The following is a 20,528-nucleotide window of genomic DNA, read 5'->3' on the forward strand; positions in this document are numbered from 1 at the left end:
GTGCCCGCCACGGTCCTGTGGTGGACGGTGGAGAGCACCGGCGCAGGTGCCTAAGACGCTGAGCCCTCTGCTCCTCTCTTCCAGGTCAGCTGGCGGCCGGCACCTGTGAGATCGTCACCCTGGACCGGGACAGCAGCCAGCCACGGAGGACGATCGCGCGGCAGACGGCTCGCTGCGCCTGCCGCAAGGGCCAGATCGCTGGCACCACGAGGGCCCGGCCCGCCTGCGTGGACGGTAAGAGCTCAGCGCGGCAGCGGCCGCCGTGGCCCGGGCCAGCAGTCACCGCCCCCCCCCCAGCCTGGAAGATTCCCCGCGGGCCTTGGCCGCTCGCGTCTGTGCCCAGCTGCACAGTCACAGCCTGGACCAGGCACCTGCATCGCGGCTGTTCATGGGCAGCGGAGCTTTAGGCCTGGCCGAGGGGCGGTTGCTGACATGGATGTCATTTTGGGGTGCAGCGGGGTGGAGGGAGCTGGGGTCCCCGGGGCTTGCCCAGGCAAGGGTCCCCAGTGGCGTTTTCCTGGGTTGATTGGAGGCTGCGGCCCACTGGCGTCGCTGGCGCAGAGGAGGGAGGGAGCCGTGGCAGCAGAGGGGCGGGGCAGGCAGCGACACGGGGTGTCGCTGGGTGGTGGCTTGTCCTCTGACGTGTGGCTTCTGGGCTGAGTCCCTGGTGAGGGGCTGGCACGTCCCCCTCCCCGTCTGCTGGTGCATCAGGTGCCTGTGTGCCCAGCTTGGCCCGGAGGCCCCTGCCCCCACGACCCGAGGATGGTGGTGGGTGGCGCGTGCCCAGTGAGCCGTGCCCCGTTTGGGTCCCGGGCATTGGTGACCAGAGCAGGCGGCGCGAGTGGCCCGTTCCGGGATCGCTTCCCAAAACAGAACAGCCAGGGGCCTCTGGGGACGGCAGGGCCCTCCCTGCTGCCGCGGCTGCTGACCTGGGGCCTGTCCGTGGCGGGCGTGTGTGTGGTACAACGTGGCCTTGTCTGAGGCCGCGATTGTCCATTTGAGGCTGAGACTGGGGCGTCCCAAGCGGCAGGGGCTCCCCGTGGCCAAGGTGAGTTCAGGGCAGTTTCTGGCAGCCCCAGCTGGGCTGGGGGCCGGTCCAGAGTCCTGGGGCCAGTGCCGGCTGGGACCTGGGGGCAGGGGCTCCTCCAGGCCGTGGAGGCTGAGCCCGGGGACCCCACGCTGGAGTGGAGGTGAGGCTGGATCCCAGCACGGTGCCCACAAGGCCAGGGCAGGCGCTCCTGGGGTGTGGGGCTGAGTCCCCTGCAGGGACTGGGGGGAGAGGCCAGGCGACCCTGAGTAGACTTGGCTGCGATGAAGAAAACGGGAGCCTGCTGTGGGCTGGGTCTGCGCGGGGCGGGGGAGCCTCTGAGCAGGGCCGGGCAGAGGCGGACACTGGCTCCATGAGTGCCCCACACGGCCGCTGTGGAGCGGGCGGGGGCAGGCGGCCTGGCAGCCCCTAGGGGCCACGTTCCTCTCCCGCCCTGGACGTCCAGCGCCGCGCGGGCTGTGGGCTCCGGCCTTGCCTGCCCCCCCGGCCCACAGCCCCCGGTGCCTCCGACGAGCCTCAGCCTCTATGAGTCTCCGGGCACAGGGCCAGGGTGTATCCGGGGAGCACGGCACAGGCGGGCACGTGGGACCCCAGGCCCTCTGTTATTGGCTCTCTGCCCCCAGAGAGGGAGGGGCCAGCCAGGGCCAAAGACAGGACGTGCCCCCTCCCCGCCCGCGCTGCCCCCACGAGCGGCGGCCTCGCCTGCCAGCTCCTCACTGCGGGTTGCAGTAATCCTGGGGCCTGCTGCGCAGGGGAGCTGTGAGGACGACGTGAGAAATGCTGGGCCCAGGGCTGAGGCTTCTGGAAGGCTCCAAGCTAGAAAGCTCAGGCGACGCTGCTCTGCGCATTGAGGACAAAGGAGCTGCTGTCCGCGCAGGCGGGGAGTCTTAACGAGCAGGTCCCAGCATGGCCACATGTCCCCATGTCAGAAAGGCCCCCAGGCAGGGGCCAGCCGCTGCTGGCAGCCTGGCGGTCGGGGTGACAGGGTGATTGGGTCGCTGAGTGTCTCTGTCATCACCAAGGAGTGTGACCCAGGGGACTGACCAGGGGCGTGGCCGGGCAGCGGGTCTCCCCCAGGGCAGGGAGCCCCGAGGCTTTCTCCAGCAGCAAAGGGGAGAGGCCGTGCGGGGCCCTTGGCTCTTGGCCGCAGGAGCAGCCCCCCGGCCGGGGGCCACACCCGCATGCACGGCTCTGCTGAGCTCCTGGCGCAGGAGGGACTTCCACCTGCAGCCTGGGGCAGCCCAAGGGCGCTCAGCTGCCCCCAGGCCCCCTCCCGGGACCGCAGCCCGCCGCCCTCCTGCTGCCAGCCAGGGCGCCTTTCGGCAGCCTTCGGGGCATCGGACAGCCAGGCAGGGGGTGGCGGCGCGGGCCTGGAGGCGACCAGCGAGGTGGACGGGTGGGGCCATTTAAAAAGCTCCTCGTCTGTCCTTCCTGGAGCCGTCTGTCGGTGCCGCCCCACGCACTGCCCTGGCTGCTCGCCCCCGTCCCAGGCCCCCCGTCCGCGCAGCCCCGTTCTGCCACACCTCCTTCCTGGGCAGATTTGGGCCACCGGGGCCACCGCCTCGACCCCCAGCCATCTGGATTAACGCCCCTGAGCACGCCACCCTCACCCGCTGCCTGGAGTCGCACCAGGCACACACGGGGCGCCCCGCGCCTTCCCGGCTGACATTGATTGATTCCTCCCCAGGCCGAGAGAGGCGCCGAGCCCGTCCGCGCGCGTCGCCAGCGTCGCGTCCTCTTTCTCATTAGCGCCGGTGCCTACGGGACAGTTGGGGTCAGAATTGATTACTAATTGAATCCGGAGCTGCTCGTGTGAAACCTTCCTCTCCCCTTTGCGGGGAGCCTCCTGGCGCCTCGAAAGCCAGGTCCCAGGGACCCAAATTAAAATATCGCCATTTTCACGGGAGGCCAAACAAACTAGTTCGCCTGCGCTTTTGCACAGTGGGCATTTTCTGGGCTGCCATCTAATTTAATTTTTGCTTTTCTATTTTCTTTCTCCGTGTGCATAATCAGTTTGCTCACATGTGAATTGTATCTGCTAAAGAGGAAACTCGTGTGCTCTATCGGTTGGGTTGGGATTTTACGCGAGCAGAGTGTAAATCGGGAAGGATTATGCTGACCTTGTGCTCTGGGAGCACGGGGACTTCAAATCCTAGAGCCGACCGGTGAGTGCCCACTTGTTGTTTGGTTATGAATCGGTTTCTTAATTTTTCATTCATCGCGCACTCGTTCGTTCAAAGGTGTAGTCTTGTGGATGAGGGTGAGGTTAAGGGGAGGGGAGATTGACGCTGCACACTCATAACACCCAGTGTTGTGCAGTGCTGTGGGTGACGGTGAGATGGGGCAGGGACTGGGAGACCCCACAGTTCCTCTCACCTTCCTGTTCCAACCTGGGGCATTGGCAAGACTGCATCACCAAGGGGGCAGTTGGCTAGGGTATTGAGGGATGAAGAAGAGCTCACTAGAGAAGCGTCTCTTCACAAAAGGAGATGCTGGAGGTGAGGGGAGCTTTGGACCTTCAGTCCCTGCTCTCGTTCCTGAGCCTGAAGTGTGTCTGGTGAGCTGCCCCCCAGCAGGAGCTCGCAGATCTCCAGGAAAAAAGGGTCTGCAGCACCCCAGCCACATGTCCCGCAGTTTAGCACTCTTACAAATGGCAGCAACGAAACTTACCTTCGGATGGCTTCACTCCAGAAAGCGGGGTCCCGGGGGAAGGTGGGGGTCTGTGTCCAGGTCGCATCCAAGCAGTCAGGAGACGAGAGAAGCCCTGCCCGGGTGCAGGGGGGCCCCGAGGCGCAGGGCGGGGCCGCGCACACAGGCGGCACTTCAGGAGGCGCCGGGCACTGCGGGCCACGCCTCCCGCTTGTCCTGCGTCGCCGACGGCCTCAGCCAGGCCTGGCGCCGATGCTGGGTGGCCGTCAGGATCCTGCGCGGGGGCCGGAGGGGAACGGCCCGCAGTGCAGGGGGCCGGACAGAGGGAGCCCCCGGCGCTGCTGGGAGTGAGACTCAGGGCCGGCTGGCGGGGTCGGAGGGGGCGAGGGCACTTCCCAGGCACGTCGGCGTGGGCTCCCGGGCGCGTACCTCTCTCCCGCCTCGCAGAGGGCTGCGCGTCTGCTGTCCCCTGTAACTAAGGCCGCAGGCCACGGGCTGCCATCGGCCCCTCGAGCCACTCGCCTTGCCGAGTCCCTGCCTGTGCTTCCGGGGTGCGGGCCCTTTCCAGGGGGCCTGGGCCACCTGCAGCCTCGCTGGCCACGTCGGCTCCCCCAGACTCCATGGGTGGGTGGGCACGAGAGGCGGAGGGCAGAGGGCACGTGCTGGCGGCCCTCCTGCTGAGGCCCCGTCGTTGGAACCGGCTGCGCCCCGAGCCTCCCGCCTGCAGGCCCTGCGGGGTGCAGAGCTCACGGGCCTTGTCGAGGGCCCTCCCGGGCCTCCCGGCCTTGTGCCCCCAGCTCTGTGGACTTGCCAGGCGGTCCTGGCCCTGTGGGAAGTGCTGGTTTCTCAAGAGCTTTGAAGACGTGGCAGGATGTGCCACGGCTCCAGCGGGAAGAGGAGGCCCAGCTTGCGCCGGGCTCCACGGTCGCTGCTGAAATGAGACCGTGCGCTGTTCCACTCCCCGAGTCGGTCCTTCCCCTGACGGTACCGTCCCCGCGGCTGGGGCACGGGTGCCCGTCCTGCCGGGCACTGTGGTCTGCTCCCTGTGGACCGTGTGGGGCCAGGCCCTGTGGGTGGGATGGGGGCCCCGGGGGCTCCTGCTGTCCCCGCCCAGCAACCCATCACCCACCCTAGCGGTGCCCTGCGTCCCCTCCGCGTCCGTCCCCACTTGCGCCTCAGGCCTGCCCCAGTGTCCACACCCAGAGGCCTCAGAGCCATGTCCATCCCATCAGGAGGCTCGGAGGTGCCCGTCCCTGGGTGATGGTCTGTCCTGCTATCGCCCCCGTGAGTCCACGCTCTGTGGCCGAGTCCCACGCTCTACAGAGCAGGGAAGGAAGCAGAAGGGGCACACCGTGCCTGCTGGGCAAGGGGAGGGCGCAGCGTCCGTCCGGCTCCACTCACCCTGCTGCTTGCCCTGCCCTGACGCACCTCCAGGCTAATGGGACTCGGAGGAGCGGGGCTGGGTGCCCCCAGGCAGGCTCTGCCTCTGGGAATGTCCTCGTCCCCGCTCAGTGGCTCGAGGCGGCAGGGGTGCCTGACCTGTGCCCTGTGGAGCCACCTGGGCCTCTGGCCTTCCTTCCCCCAGCATGGGGGAGGGGAGAGGGGCCAAGGCCACCTGGGCTGTGTAGCCGGAACAGGCCACGGCCAAGGCCTCTTTCCGTTAGGACACAAATTCAGAAGTGCGCAGATGAGCTTCGGCACCCGGGATCTGCTGGCTGGCCTGGTGCACCCCCCCACCGCCATGTGGGGGGACAGCCCCCCACACAGGCGGGACCAGCTCAGCCTTGGGAAGCTGTGGCTCCTGGCCCCACGCTCACCCTGTGAGCCCACCGGCCCTGCCTTTGTCTGAGGCACTCTGCTCGTGGCACTACTTGTGCAGGGGCCGCGGCTTCTTGACCGCGCAGCTGTAGCCAGCAGGCCAGGTTTTGCCGTGGCTTTGCGGACTGCCCTCTGCTATGGAGCTGCACCTGGAAGAGCAGGCTGGGAAAGCCCCAAACGCGTCTCCCGGGAAGTGGTCATGACGCCCTGCCCAGCACGGCCAATGCAGGTGTCCGTGAGATGGGCTTGTTGACAGCTCATTGTCGGCTCCCAGGCCTCACGCGCGCCCCTCATCACCATCGTCAGTATTGTCACCACCATCATCATCATCATCATCGTCATCGTCACCACCACCGTCAGTATTGCCACCACCATCACTGTCATCGCCATCATCATCGTCACATTACACCATCTCCACCATCACCTCCATCGTCAGTATTGTCACCACCTCCCTGACCAACATCCCCGTCATCACCCTCGCCACCATCGTCACCACTGCCACCAGCCTCACTATCATCATCACTATCATCACTGCCAGCATCACCATCCTTATTGCACCATCGGCATAATCACTACACATCACCATCATCACTATTATCACCACCACGTCATCACTACCCATCATCGTCACTATCATCGGCATCCTCGTCACCATCACCATCATCACCATCACCATCATCGTCATCATCACCATCACTATTACCATCGTCATCACCATCACCATCATCACCATCACCATCATCACCATCACCATCATCGTCATCATCACCGTCACTATTACCATCGTCATCACTATCACCTTCATCATCATCACCATCACTATTACCATCGTCATCACTATCACCTTCATCATCATCACCACCACTCTCATCACCATCATCATCGTCACCATCATCACTATCACCTTCACCACCATCACCCTCATCACCACTGTCACCTTCATCATCACTATCACCTTCATCATCATCACCATCATCACTCTCATCACCATCATCATCGCCATCACCACCGTCATCGTCCTGGTCACGTCCTTGTACTGCCGTTGAATAAGCGGCTGAGCCTATCAGTTCCTTCCTAATAGCGGGGTCTCGGGGCGCATGGGACTAGGCTGTGCTGGACTTTTAAGTGAAGACGGGCCTCCTTTATCCCTCGGCGGTGCCTGGCCTGGCCTGCAGACAGGGTTAGGGACCTGCCTCCTCTCTTCCCTCCGGGTGCCACTGTTTCGTGCGCAGGACAGGCGGCCTGGTGGCCCACACTGCTCAGCCCGCTCTGGGGGACGTCACCAGATGGGTCTCGTGGGGCGGGACCGGGCCCTGCCCCCATCTGGGAGCGTCTCGGAGCTCTGGGTATCTCCTTGCTCAGGGAACAACACTCAGCTTCTCATGGGAACGACCTCACAGATACGGGGACATGAAGGTGCCGAGACAAGGAGACCGCAGTGGCACCGGCTCTGCCTTCGAAAGGCGCAGGGATGGGTCCAGGGTGGGGTCGGGTGTGGGTGGAAGCCGAGCCCGCGGGTGTCCAGCAGCTCCTGGGGAGGCATGGGGTGGGAGGGTGAGGACGCCGTTCTGAGCCCCTGTCCTCTCCCCGAGGCAGGCCGTGGGGGCTCGAGCTGCCCGTGAGGGCTTGGGGACAGTGGACGTGAGAAGGGTGGTCACGACTCGGCGTGGCACACACCCGCAGGATGCAGAGGGGCCCTCGTCCACCCAGGGCCCGGCAGGGGCTTCCTGCTGGGGGCTCCCAGAGGCTGGAAGAGGGCCGGGAGGAAGGGAGGGCGCCCGCCGTGTCCACCAAGGCAGGGGTCAGCGACACGTGTCCCTGCATGCCAGGAGCCGAGCGCTGTGGGGTGGTCAGCCGAGGCCACGGGGCTGAGCTGGACCAGGCAGGACCGGGTGGGGAAAGGATGGCCGCTCGGCGCCCAGAATGGGAGGAGGGTCTGGAAGAAGCCACGCCGCCTCCACGCAGCCCCCCTGCCCTGGCAGAGGAGACCTGCCTGTGTTTGTCCAGAAGGTTCTGGAACACTCGATCCGGCCAGGCCAAGACACAAGCTCCTCCACCTCGGTCGGGAGGAGGCACGTTGATCTCAGGGTCACCCCAAGAACTGCACTGGGACACAGGCCTGGGGGGACGGGTGAAGGACTGGGGGCTCAGCCCCCAAGGGCCGGCCTTGACCCCTCCCAGGCCCCTCTTTGCTCCTGGCTGCGTTTCCAGGGTCCCACTCACCAGCCGTGACTCCGAGGTGAGTGTGAGGTGGGGGAGGCCAGGCTCCCGTTGGCCGTCAGAGTCCCCGGGCTGTCCCCTGACCACCAGGTGACTGGAGCTGCTGGTCCGGGGCCGCGGGCAAGCCCTTGCCCAGTAGCAGAGGGGGCACACAACAGACCCCACAGCCCAGGAGGAGGGTCTAGGGCAGGGGTTCCTAACCAGGGGTCTGCGAGCCTGAGTTGAAATTCAGAAAACACTATTCTCATGGAGTCGTGTAGGTGTACGTGTGACGTGTCTGCTGAATACCGCACAGCGTGGTGTGGACTGAGTAAGGGGAGTGTGGCTTCCACCTGCCTGGCCAAGGGGTCCTTCCCAGCGCCCCATGCCCCACCGTCCTCGAGCAGGAGAGTGGGGCCACCCTGCTGGCAGGGCCGCTGTCCACATGGACACTTGGGCTGGCCCCGGCCTTTGGCTCTAGCCGCTCGCTGCTCCCCCAGGGGCCGTGCTGAGTGGACCTGGAGCCCGGCTGCCTTCCGGCGGGTGTGTGGCCCTCCCACGGGATGTGTCCTCATCGCCACCCGGGAAGGCAGAGACCACGGGCCGCGTTTAGCCAGCTCAGCAAGTTGCTGGAGGTTTTTGGGAGCTTCCAGAGGTTGCAGGCCAGTCTGGAGCGACATCTCAGCGTCCAGCCCCGAGTCCTGGCAGCCCCGGGCCCTGCCCCTCCGCTCGGGGCCTGCGCCCTGCAGTGCGTGGTCTGGGCAGCCCCGGGGAGCTGGTTTTCCACACGATGTCATCGCTGGAGGTCTTTCTACTCCTGACTTAGCACTGGGGGGGTGCCGTCCACTCTTGGCACCCCGTGAGCCACTGGGCTCCGGCCTGCCGGCACAGCTCTCCAAGCCCATCGCTCGCCCCTGCCACCGCCGCGGGGTCCGTGGGGCCGCGACGCCTCCGCTGCAGAATCCAGGGCTCCCTGCAGGTAGTCTGGGAGCGCGGTGGCAGGATGCCACGTCTCTGCTCACTCATGGCGATCGTGGCGGCTCATTCTGCCACTGCAGCGCCATGGCCGGACGAGGAGAGCCGTGGGCGCCCACCCGCGCCGCCCCGAGCGCCGGGGGCAAGCAGGCCCAGGGTCTCTGACCGGAGCTGCTCTCCCTGAGTCCACGCTCGGGGGGATATGGACGTGGCCCAGGCCTGGCCCGGGGCTCCCAGCAGCTCGGGAGCACCGTGCGTGTCGTCACCGCTCAGCGCTGCTGGACGGAGAAAGCCCTGCGCTGGCCGCTCGTCCAGGGCCACCAGGCCTGCCCTGTGGCCTCTTGGCATCGGGAAGGCACAGTGGCCGGGCGGTGGCTCGAGGCAGGTCAAGAGCTGATGGACGGTCCGGGCGTGTCCTTCCTCCCGAAGGTGTCGTTCCACCTGGAATGCCCGGAAAGGCCCCATCTCTGGGAGGAAAGGAAAGTGGGAGCAGAGGCGAACACAGCGTGGCCCTGCGCAGCGTGTAGATAGCCGGCATTTCCCTGGAGCTGCTGGGGAGGATGGTTTCAAAGCCACTCCAGCCGTGGCACGGCTGGGACAGCTGTGCCAGCCCTGTGAGAGCGCTCTGCTCTGAGACCCCAGTGTGGGGACGGCGGGCCGCAGTGCACACCTGTCCCAGGTGAGCCCCTCCGCGGGAGCCTCACCCCAGGGGCAGCCAGCCCACGGGCAGCGGGGACCCTAGAGTGGTGGGCTGTCGACCCCTGGCAGGGCAGCGTCCCTGCACCAAGCGTGCCTGGTCTCCTGCTGCCAGCCCACAGATGGCCTCGGGCGCAGAGAGACCCAGGCCCCGGGCTGCCCAGGACTGTCCCTGCCCCCTCGGCTTCCCGCCAAGCACACCTTCCCCTGGGTCCCCCTCCACCCCAGGGGTCTCGACAGGGCGCTTTCGGGCTCGTGTCATTTCTGAGCCGGAGGGGACATCAGCTGAACACGATGACCGCCGGGTGGTGGGGGAAAGCGGGCGGGCTTGGGAGGGGAGCGTTTCGCGGGGAACTGGACCTCACTCCTGCCCTGAGTACGGCAGAAGGCCCCTGATGGACGTGGGCGGCAGATGCGGCCATGTGTGGGCAGCAGGGGAGAAGCAGGCGAGCGGAACAGCCGTGCATGGGTGCCGAGGGCGGGCTGCTTGGACAGGTGCATGGGATAAGAGAGGGGCACGGCCAGCGGGTGGCCAGGCCTGATGGCCGCAGGGCCAGGGCTGAGCAGGGCAGAGCCCGGGAAGTGATCATGGCTGGAGGTGGAAGCCGCAGTCCAGGCAGGCTTCCTGGAGGCCTGAGCCCTGTGCCCGAGGCGGGGGCATACCTACCTGCTGTCTTTCTGTGGAAGACCCTTCGCAGGCCTGGCCGAGTGGCCTCTCCGTGACTGGCACGGCCCAGACCCTCCCCCACAAGCTGCGAGGAAGGGGACGGGCGTGAAGCAGAGGGGTTTGAGCTGGGGCAGCGGCACCACACTTTGGGAAACTTACATGTTCTGGTTCGCAGGAAAGTGAGCATCAATACACACACATTTAGAAGCGTGTGTGGACTGGGTGCCGGTGCAAAGTCTGGGGAGAAGCGAGCTGTGGCCTCCTCAGCCACAAGGTGACTTCCTTGACGTGACCTGACATGAAGTGCTTTTTAGACTGCTCATTCCATCCCCGTCGTGTGCCAGAGCCTGCTCGTGAGTGTTAAATTTTTAGGAAATTCATGTGTTTACTATTAAAAACAGTATTCGTCAGCCCAAGGGTGCCAATGCAAAGTACCAGGCTCTGTTGGCTTTTATGAAGGCATTTAGGGTAGAAGCTTGCAGTTAGCAGGCCCTAAAGAGTCCAGCTCAGGGTTCCCTAAGAGGTACTTTCTTTTCTTTAAAGATTTATTTATTTATTTAAATCCCCCACTCCCCCGCCCCGGTTGTCTGTTCTCTGTGTCTATTTGCTGCGTCTTGTTTCTTTGTCCGCTTCTGTTGTCGTCAGCGGCACGGGAAGTGTGGGTGGCGCCATTCCTGGGCAGGCTGCACTTTCTTTCACGCTGGGCGGCTCTCCTTATGGGTGCACTCCTTGCGTGTGGGACTCCCTTACGCGGGGGACACCCCTGAGTGGCGCGGTACTCCTCACGCACATTAGCACTGCGCGTGGACCAGCTCCACACGGGTCAAGGAGGCCCGGGGTTTGAACTGCGGACCTCCCATGTGGTAGACGGACGCCCTCACCACTGGGCCAAGTCCGTTTCCAAGAGGTACTTTCTGGTTCAAAGTCTGTTGCCAGTGCTGATGCAAGATGGGGGTGACGTCTGTGAGGGCTCAGCCTTCCTCTTCCTCTTCAGGCTCTGTGGTCCCCGCTTCCTCCCATCTCAGTCGCAGGCTGGTACGAGGCTCGTCTCTCTCCCCGGGCTTGTTTCTTTCCGGGCTCAGCTGCTCTGCTCTCTCCACAAGGTCAGCTGGAGACTGCCAGGCTCATCGCTCTTCCCAGGGCGTCTCTATGACGCACTTTCTCTTGCTGCGAATGTGCTTCTGCGTTCTCCTTCTCTGTGTTTCCTTCCATGTGAGAATCTGTTTTATCCCACCTAAAGGGTAGGGACTCAGCCCTGCATGCCCCAACGACGTGGTCAAACAAAAGCCCTCATCTTGATTTAATAAACTAAAAGTGAAACCTCTGGACCTAATAAATCTAATATGTCTAGAGGAACAGATCAGTTTACAAACACAATCCAATATCTGTTTTTGGAATTCATAAATAATATCAAACTACTACAAACAGTTATTTTTTAAAATAAAGCTGTATATACTGTCAGTTAAAATAAATTATATTACAAGCAATGTTATTGACCTTAAAACACTAGAAAAACAAGAGCAAACCAAACCCAAAGCAAGAACAAGGAAGAATATAATAAAGACAAGAATGGAAATAAATGAAAAAGGAGAATAGGAAAACAAAATCAATAAAACCGAAAGTTCATTTTTTAGGACAATCAACAAAATTGACAAATCTTTATCTAAATCCAAAAGAAAAAAGAGAAGATTCAAAGTACAAAATCAGGAAGTAAAGTGGACTTTGCTATCAAACTTAGAGAAATGAAAGGATTCTAAGGCAGTGCCATGAACAGTTCCTGTCCACAAATCAACTCAGAGGAAATGGACAAATGACTAGAAATCAGCAACTACCAAAATTGACTCAAGAAGAAACGGAAAATATGAATAGACTTATACCAGGACCAGATGGCTTCACTGCTGAATTCTATCAAATGTTTCAAGAAGAATTAGCACCAATCCTTCCCAAATGCTTCCAAAATTAAAAGAGGAGGCAACACTTCCAAACATCCTATGAAGTCAGCATTACTCTGAGAACAAAACCAGATGAAGACATCACAAGCAAAGGAAACTATGGAACCATATCCATTATGATTAGAAATGCTATCATCTCTGATGAGATGCAAACTGAATGGAGACAGATTATATACCATGGTCACATGGGGTTTATCCAAAGGACAGAAAGTTGAGTCAACATGAAAATCAGTCAAGATAATGCACCACATGGAGAGTATGAAGGAAAAAACCCACTGGTACATCAGTAGATGCAGAAAAGCCCATTTGACAAACTATAAAACCAGACCTCGAAGGCCCCACAGCTGGCCTGTCTACTTTGAAAGACCGACAGATGTCCACTCTCAACACTTCCATGCAGCGTGGTGTTGGGGGCTCTAACTGAGGCAATTGGGCAAGAAAAAGAAATGAGAAGCATTCAGATCGGAAGGAAAGAAGTAAAACTGTCTAGTCATACATGGCATTGATCTTATTTAAAGAGACTACTTAGTCTACCAAAAAACTCCAAGAGCTAATCAATGAATTCAGCAAGACCATAGGATACAAGATCAATATGTAAAAATCAACTGTGTGTCTAAACAATAGCAAAGAAAAGTCCAAAATGAAATCAAGGAAGCAATTCCATTTATAGGAGTATCAAAAAAGTGAAATACATAGGAATAAATCTAACAAAGGAGGTGCAGTGCAAGACCTGTACGCTGGAAATTATAAAACAGGGCGGGCACTGGCGCTCGGTGCGCGGGCCCTTTCCTGGCCCCACCTGGCCAGCCGTCTTCCCCTTGCTTCTCGTGTGAGGTCCAGCAGCTCTCACAGCACACCTGGTCCCCAGCTAGCGAGGGGTTCCCTGGGGCAAGGACTCAGCCACCTAAGCATCTCCTGAAAAGTGCCCCATGCTCTGGCTGAGACAGATGCTCCCGATACCCCAGGACACCTAAGCAGAGCGGGCTCTCCATCAGCCCGGGTGGAGCGGAGCTGGTGACCCCCGCAGGGCCCGAGTCGGGGAGCAGCCGCAAGCGGGGGGCTGCCTGCCACTCCCGTGTCTTAGCCCTGCGGGCCAGATGCTTGGGTCATTATTTCAAGCTTCGCCTCCCACGTCCCACACATTTTAATGAGCACTTGAGGGTCATCAGCAGGTGCCAGGAGAAATGATTCTGAGAGGTCTTTGAGGACATTCTCTCCAGGAAACGGAGCGCTGCGGTGCCCCAGCACAGGGGCCCACTCCTGAGCTTTGATTGCAGCCATCAGCAGGGTCCTCAGGACACGATGAGGTGAAGGTGGGAGGGGTCCCCACTAAAGTCTTCCATCCCGCCCCGTTTCCATGACCCGGGACAGCCAGGGACCGCTCGCTGCTGTGTCAGGTGCGCTCCTGTTGCCAGCCAAGTCCATCCGTCCTGCGACTGTGGCCGCTCCCGGCCGACTTCGGGCGGACGTCTTCAGTTCTGTCACTTCTCAGAAGGATCCGGGGTGCCCTGCCTCTGGGTGGCACTTAAACGAGGTACTCTCAGCCTCCCCAAAGCAGAGTCGCACTTGGCGTGGGGGCCGAGAGCTCGGCAGGAGGTGAAGGGCGCACTGGCCACGGGGCTCCCGCGTGCAGCAGCTCAGGCCGCTTTCACAGACGTCACCTGAGCTAAGGACCTTTAGCCCCTTTTAAGGATGGGGAAACCGAGCCTCACAGGGGCACAGAACTTGCCTGAGCACAGAGTCAGGAAGTGATGCACCAGGATTTAAACGCCATTGCTGCAAGTGCTGCCAGCCGTCCCTCGGAGCTGGCCCAGACCAGGCCCTGCCCTCAGGTGCCTCCCAGACCCAGCTGGACGAGGGGCGAATGGTTCCTGATGGTGCCTGCAGGGCATCGGGGCAGGGGAGGCCAGTGTGGGAAAGGTCAGAGAGGAAACAGCAGGCCCCGGCTGCTGCAATCAGGGGAGACTTCCCAAGGGAGGTGGCACCTGCGCCATCAGGGTGTCGGGAGCTGGTGGGCAGCGCCGGGTGCTGCATCGGGAACTCGTGGACACAGCCGCAGGCCAGGTCTCTGCTGGCCGCGGGCTCAGCACCTCTGGACTCTGCGGCATGGGTCTCAAGCAGACTGAGGCCAGAGGTCCCAGTTCCGGCTGCAGGAGGGCCAGGGGACAGTACCCCCTGCTCCCCTGCGCCCTGCCTGCCCACGTGCCCGGCGTCAGCCCACTCTGCCCCTCAGCACCACGGACAGCGCCGCCCCGTCCTGCCCTCAGAGGGTTCTTCCTAGTTCAAGGGCCAAGACCCCCAGGAGGAGGGAGAACAGAGGGGGCCCGCCCCGCCCACTGCCCACAGAGGCGTGATGAGCCCAGAGGGAAGGGCGGGAGGCTGGGCTGTGCAGGGCACATCCCTGCCGGGAATCTGGGGCCCCCCTTTTGGGGGCTCCCCTTTGTTGGTGGATACACTCCCACGCCGTTCCAGGGCGGGGCAGGGGTCGCTCGTCCTCAGGTGGGGAGGGGTGGGGAGGGGTGGCAGCAGCGCGGACTGGGGAGTTCTGCCGCTTTCCCCACTCGCCCTCTTGCTCTCGCTCACCCCCTCTTGTTTGGGGAAGCTCCCAGTGGGTGGGGGCTCCTCTCGAGGCCCCGTCCTGGGTGTGGGGTCCAAGGACGGGGGGCGGGCTTGACAGTTCCCAGGGCTTTAGGAGCCTCAACTGACCACCGGGAGCCAAGCATCGGGGAGCGACCCCACCTTCTTAGCCACGCTCTTCTCTGACGACATCAGGCCCTCCTGCTCTCTCTGCTGTCACATGAGTTTCAAACTAAGTGAAGTAGCTGGATGAAGAATGAGTCCAAGCAAGGGAGAGTTTAGAAGAAGCTGTTTTATATGTTGGTCTGGGAAGCCACTCTGATCGTGTGATACCAGGGTGGAGAGGCCGCACAGCCCGGGAAGGTGGGCAGCTCCGTGGCACCCGTGGCCACGCACCCCATGCCCAGTATAGCTTCTGGGGGTTCAGCCCCCTCTCAAGTGCTGCCCCCCAAAAGTCCAGCCCCCCATGCCATTTCTGCTAAAATGCCCTTGTCCCCCGCCCCCTCATGCCATGTGATTGCAGACGTGGCTGCTGCCCAGCCGTGACCACGTGACCTGCACGCCTCCCACCTGAACGTGCCCTGAGTGAGCGGGCAGCGCGCTCGAGGCGTGCGCTGTGGCGGGGCAGGGCGGGGACGCGCACCGGGAGGCGCGCACCGCTGGAAGTCGTGGCCAGGGCGTGGCAGGAGAACGCGAGGGCCTCTCACACACAGTGTCGCCTGAGGGACAGTTCCTTCCAGCGAACCTGGGGTTGACCAGCCCTGGCCCCTCAGCATCCAAGCCAGGGCCGCTTCCGTGTTTTAAAGTGTATAGTTTTTATCCTGAAATGCTTTCAAACATATAGGACAGTTACAAAATAATACACACGCCATACGGAGAACTGCAGCGTAGTCACCCCAACCCCCCAGCTTCCCACACCCACCAATTCTCACATTTTGCTACATTTGCGGTACCTTCTATCTGTCCACCTGTGTGTCCCTCTGCCGTCCATTTTCTGAATGCTCGAGAGTAGGTTGTACTCACGCAGCTTGACCACGTGAGACAGCCGTGGACAGCTCCTGAGAGCAAGACCGTTCTCTCATGTAACCACCGTTAAGCAAGTTCACGGAATTCAACGTTGAAATAAAGCCGAGAGTCTACGTTCCGATTTTTCATTTGTCCTAATAGTGTTCCTCTGAGTTTTTTTCTCCTCCCTTGCTAGATCCCACGCAGGATCGTGTATTGCATTTAATTGCCCTTGTCTCTATACTTGCTCTTGCTTTTTTATTATTATTATTATGGGAACATTTATGCAACATAAACTTTCCCATCCCAACCCCTCCCGAGCATCCCGCTGGCTGATTAGTCACAGTCACGACATTGTGGCGCCTTCAGTCTTCCCAAACGGAAACCCAAACCCCATTTTGCATTAATTCCCCCCGTCCCCGCCGCCCCCCCCCCCCCCGCCCCAAGCAACGGGTACTCTAAATTCTCTCCCTATGAGCTTGCATATTCTTCAGTATTTTCTTTAAACTTGCCAGGGGGCTTACATTTAACATTCTAAATCTATAGCAATCACCTTTGCTTTATACCAACTTAAAACTTCTCTGAACTGCACCCCTCTCTCCCCCCACCCTTGTGTAGGTCTTGGAACAGATTACCTGAGTGTGCATTATGAGTTCAGACCCAGTGACTTCTCATGTTGCATGCATTTGCCTTTTAGATGCTGTAGGAAGTAAAGTGTGCAGTTACAAGCCACAAATGTGATGGTGCTGGCCTTTATGTTTACCGCGCTGTTTCCTCACTGAGAGCTTGGTTTCTTCCTGCAGCTTCGATCTGTTGAATAGCGTCCTCTCCTTTCAGCTGTGGAACGCTCTTTAACATCTCGTATAGGTCTGGCCGAGAGGGGACCAAGTCCCCCAGCTTTTGTTTATCTGGAAATCTCTTAATCTCACCCTTATTTTTGAAAGACAGTTTTGCCAGCTTTAGAATTTTGGGTTGGCAGCTTTTGTCTATTTTTTTAATTTTTATTTCTGTTTTGTGGGTTTTATTTTTGTTTTTTCGCTTTCAGCACTTTAAAATATTTATTATTTTAAACGTTTAAACATGCCATTCATTGTCTTCATGCAGTACACCCCTGTGCTTGCTGTACCCTCTGCTTTCTTGCCTCTCGTTTCCAGTGAGAAATCAGCACTTAGTCTTCTCGAGGCTCCCTTGTACATGCCGTGTAGCCGCTCTCTTGCAGTTTTCAGAATTCTCTCTTTATCTCTGGCATTCGACAGACTGATTATAATATGCTGCAGTATTGCTCTATTTAAATGGCTCCACCCTGTTTGGAGTTTGTTGTGCCTCTTGGATGTGTAGCGTCATATTTTGTTAAATTTGGCAAGTTTTCAGCCATTATTTTTGTGACTATTCTCTCTGCCCCTTTCTCTTTCTTTTCCTTCCGGGACTCCCATAGTACATATTTCAGCTTTTCAGCCAAACGGCCGCGTGTGCTCTAAGGTGTCGAAGCTGCGGGGTGGGATGGCGTGATGCGGTGGGGACAGCGGCTCTGGCCTCGGCCTGCCGGGCTCAGCTCTTCTGCTCCTTTTAGCTGCGAGGCTCGGGTGAGTGAGGTGTTCCCCGCGAACCCCGCTTGAGCTCCCAGCTGGTGAGCGCGTGAATTCCCGGGCATGGCTGTGGCTGGCCCAGGCTCCGGCTTGAGACCCGGGTCTGCCTGGCAGACTTCCTGGGGGGAGACCCTCACCTGTTTACGGAACCTCGCGCAGGAGCAGCGCCCGCAGGCACGACCGGAGCACGTTCGCTCCAGCTCTGCTGGCGGGGAGCCGGGCACCCCTGGGGCCCTGTGGGGGCCGGTTGTCCGTTCTGCTCTGCGTGGGAATAACGGCTCGCTAAGCAGGTTGCAGGAGCCCACGGGGCCCTGGGCCACACTCAGCCACGTGACCGCTGTGCCCACGGGAGGGCTGAGCAGCCTCCGCCAGACAGGCGAGGCGGCGACGCCACCCGATGCCACCTCGCACACGCTGCCCCGCCGTGGGCCTGTCCCGGGCTTGGGGGTGGACTGTGTCCTCCACAGAGACACGTTCGCATCCAGAGCCCTGGGCCTGTGGGCCGAGCCTGGCCGTGCCCGGGACCTCGGCAGGAGCTGTGGTCTTAGGACTGCAGGGTCTCTGGAGATCTCAGGAGGCCACGGGGAACAGGGACCGCGGGGCTGAGGCGAGAGGCCTCACCACAAGCGGAAATTCATTTTCAGTGAGTCCAAAGGAGCCGGAAGTCAGAGAAAGCCACAGCCCAGACCAGAGACCCGTTGTCACATGAGGGAGGCAGGTGCAAGCCAGGAACTGCGAGGACGGCGGCCGGCCAGCCCCAGTGCCACCGACGGGGGGAGGCCCACCAGGACCTGGCCGTGCGCCAACCGATGCCCGTTGCGTGAGCCGGGCAGTGCCCATTGCATGAGCCAGGCAGTGCCCGTTGCGTGAGCCGGGCAGTGTGGGTTCGCCCCAGCACCCAGGCAGCGTGGCCCCAGCCCTCCCCTTGGGTTCTGAGGGTGTGGGAGGTGAAGCGTCCACCCAGAGCACTGGTGCTGCCCAGGCACAGTGAAGCTGCCCGCTCTCGGTCTCCATCCTGGGTCACTGGCCCGGAGGTCTCACCTGCTCTGGCCGGGCGTGCCCTACTCCGTGTGTCCGCGCAGCCCTCAAATGTTCCGGCATTGTCCTGGACCCACCTTGGGCCCCGGGGAGGGGCCAGAGTGGGCTGCGTGGCTGGGGAGGCAGGCTGGCCAGGGCGATCTCACGGTGGTGGGCCCTGGGGGCGCCGGCGGCAGGCAAAGGGCGGTCTCTGGAGAGTGAATTCAGCGCTGCTCAAGTGGACACTGTCATCGGTCAGCCTGGCAGTGGAGACGGCGGGAGCCAGCGCAGAGCCTGAGGGCTGTGGAGAACTGGACGGCGGGGATTCGGAGTCAGGGGGGGGAGCAAGCCGATGGGTGACGAGGGCATCTGGTGGGGGAGAGAGTGGCAGGAACCGGGTTCAGGCCTGCTGACCGGCCGCGGCAGGTGTGCGCTCACCTGGAGACCCTGTGAGGAGGTGCCCGCAGGCCAGGGGACTCTACAGCCTCCGAGGGCGAAGGCAGGTCTGGGGGGCACCATCAGGAGGGATGGGGTCATCTGTGAGGACATGCCAGGAGGAGCGAGAGGGCAGCTCAGGACCCAGCACCAGGTGAGGGCACGGGGGCTCAGGAATGGCCCCAGGTGAGGCTGCGGGGGCTCAGGACACAGCCCCAGGTGAGACTGTGGGGGCTGGAGTTGCCCCAGGTGAGGCTGCTGCCCGTGGAGTCACCTCCACCCCCTCCGGCCCGTGCAGCCGCTCACAGGCCAGCCCCCCTCCCCCGGTCATCCTCCGAGGCTGCGTGGGCAGAAGGACAGAGGGCCTCCCACATCAGGGAGCGGGGGCTGAGGAAAGGGCTCCCCTGGGCGTGCCGGCCGCCTGGCCGGGCCTGGGCAGCAGGCACAGGAAGAGCCTTTGCCCAATGGGCCAGGAGGAGGTGGGGGTCACGCCACTGAGGCCCCCAGAACTGGAGGGGCCCACGGAGGGGCACAGGGGACCCTCAGGTCCAGGGAGGACAGGAAGGCGCCGGCTAGTGCTGATGCTTGCTTGGCTCCTACTGTCTACGATTGCCAGTGTCTTTGGCTAAGGGTAGAGCCAGTTGGTTTAAAAAAGATGCTGTGTGCCTTTGAGAAGGGCAGAATGCTCGTTCTAAGTCTGTACACATGTGAACCAGGTGTCGCTCCCCATGTCAAACGAGGGGGGGCTGCAGAGTCGAGGGGCCACAGGGGGCTGAGTGGCCTGAATCCTTCCTTTGAACTGCCCCTGTGACCTGCTCCCTGGTATCCTGAGCCCTTCAGGCCTTCCAGCAGCAACCTCTGTGCTTTAATGAGATGAGACTGTACTAAAAGCAGGCCACAGAGTCTGGTTCCAAGTGCTTAGAATATGTTCAACCTTGATTGGCCCCAGCTGCCTCAGACACTACCACCACCTGGTGGTGGCAATCCAGAATTGCAGGCTAATATATATATAATTTTTATTTTAAAGAGAGTTACATCTTCTTTGAATGGGACTGACACGTGAATAATGCAATGGAAATGCCCAGCACCATGACAAAATAAATGCAGTGCCATCTTAGGAAAGGTTCTTTCTGGCATTGGGCCATTGCTGCTGAGCCTTGTGACACTGTGCCGCACAGTCACAAAGCTCCACTGATAGGCCTGTGTAGACATGTTGGGAAAAAAGTCACGGCACCAGCATAGGGCTTAGAGACCCAAAACAAGTGCAGGTCAGCTTTTATTTGAAAAAACAATCATTGTAGTGCCAAATTTGGGGGATGTTCCCAAGTGCCTGGAGACCTGTGTGCCACCTCCCACCTCGAGGGTGCCCCCCCCCATCCCCGGGTAGCAGCCACCCCGGCAGGGTCAGTGAGTTTCCATCACTGCTGACATGCCTGCTTCTGGCCTCCACGTAAAAGGAACAAGTCGTGTGTGACCCCGTGTCTGTGAAAGCCACCCACGTTGCTGGGTGTGGCAGTGAACATTGATATTTTTGTGTAGAATTTCACTGTACGACTATATCCTCACAGTTTATTGACTTATTCTACAGTCGACCGACATTTGGGATCTTCCAAGGAGCAATGGAGCTGCTCTGAGCCTGTCTCTTTTGCAGTTGCTCCTTTGTGAACCCGCTTTAGGAGATTCTGCAGAGGCCCGCCTCAGGGTGGGCGGCCAGTTCGCCTCCCACCAGCCATGGGCGACGGCACCTTTGCTCTGTGTCAGCACTTGGGACTGGCAGTCCTTTTCATCGCAGCCATCCCATGTCCTGGGGGCCCCCTCTGAGGGCCGAGGAAGCGCACGCAGGCCTGCTGTCCACTCTGGGGAGGGTTTTGCTGGGGCGCCTGTCAGTGGTCTCTGACTTGCTG

The 20,528-nt window shown here is 60.8% G+C and overlaps 1 protein-coding gene across 2 annotated transcripts in view; it reads left to right on the top strand.

The window, feature by feature from the left end:
• Positions 1-20,528, top strand: part of TAFA5 (TAFA chemokine like family member 5) — a 221,186-nt gene that overhangs the window by 140,199 nt on the left and 60,459 nt on the right. For both annotated transcript variants that reach the window (XM_058308956.1, XM_058308957.1), the window contains exon 2: positions 85-234. In XM_058308956.1, the coding sequence (XP_058164939.1) occupies positions 85-234 (150 nt within the window). The remainder of the gene's footprint in view (positions 1-84; positions 235-20,528) is intronic.

The sequence above is a fragment of the Dasypus novemcinctus genome, chromosome 12 (genome assembly GCF_030445035.2).
Source record: "Dasypus novemcinctus isolate mDasNov1 chromosome 12, mDasNov1.1.hap2, whole genome shotgun sequence".
NCBI classification, from domain to species: domain Eukaryota; kingdom Metazoa; phylum Chordata; class Mammalia; order Cingulata; family Dasypodidae; genus Dasypus; species Dasypus novemcinctus.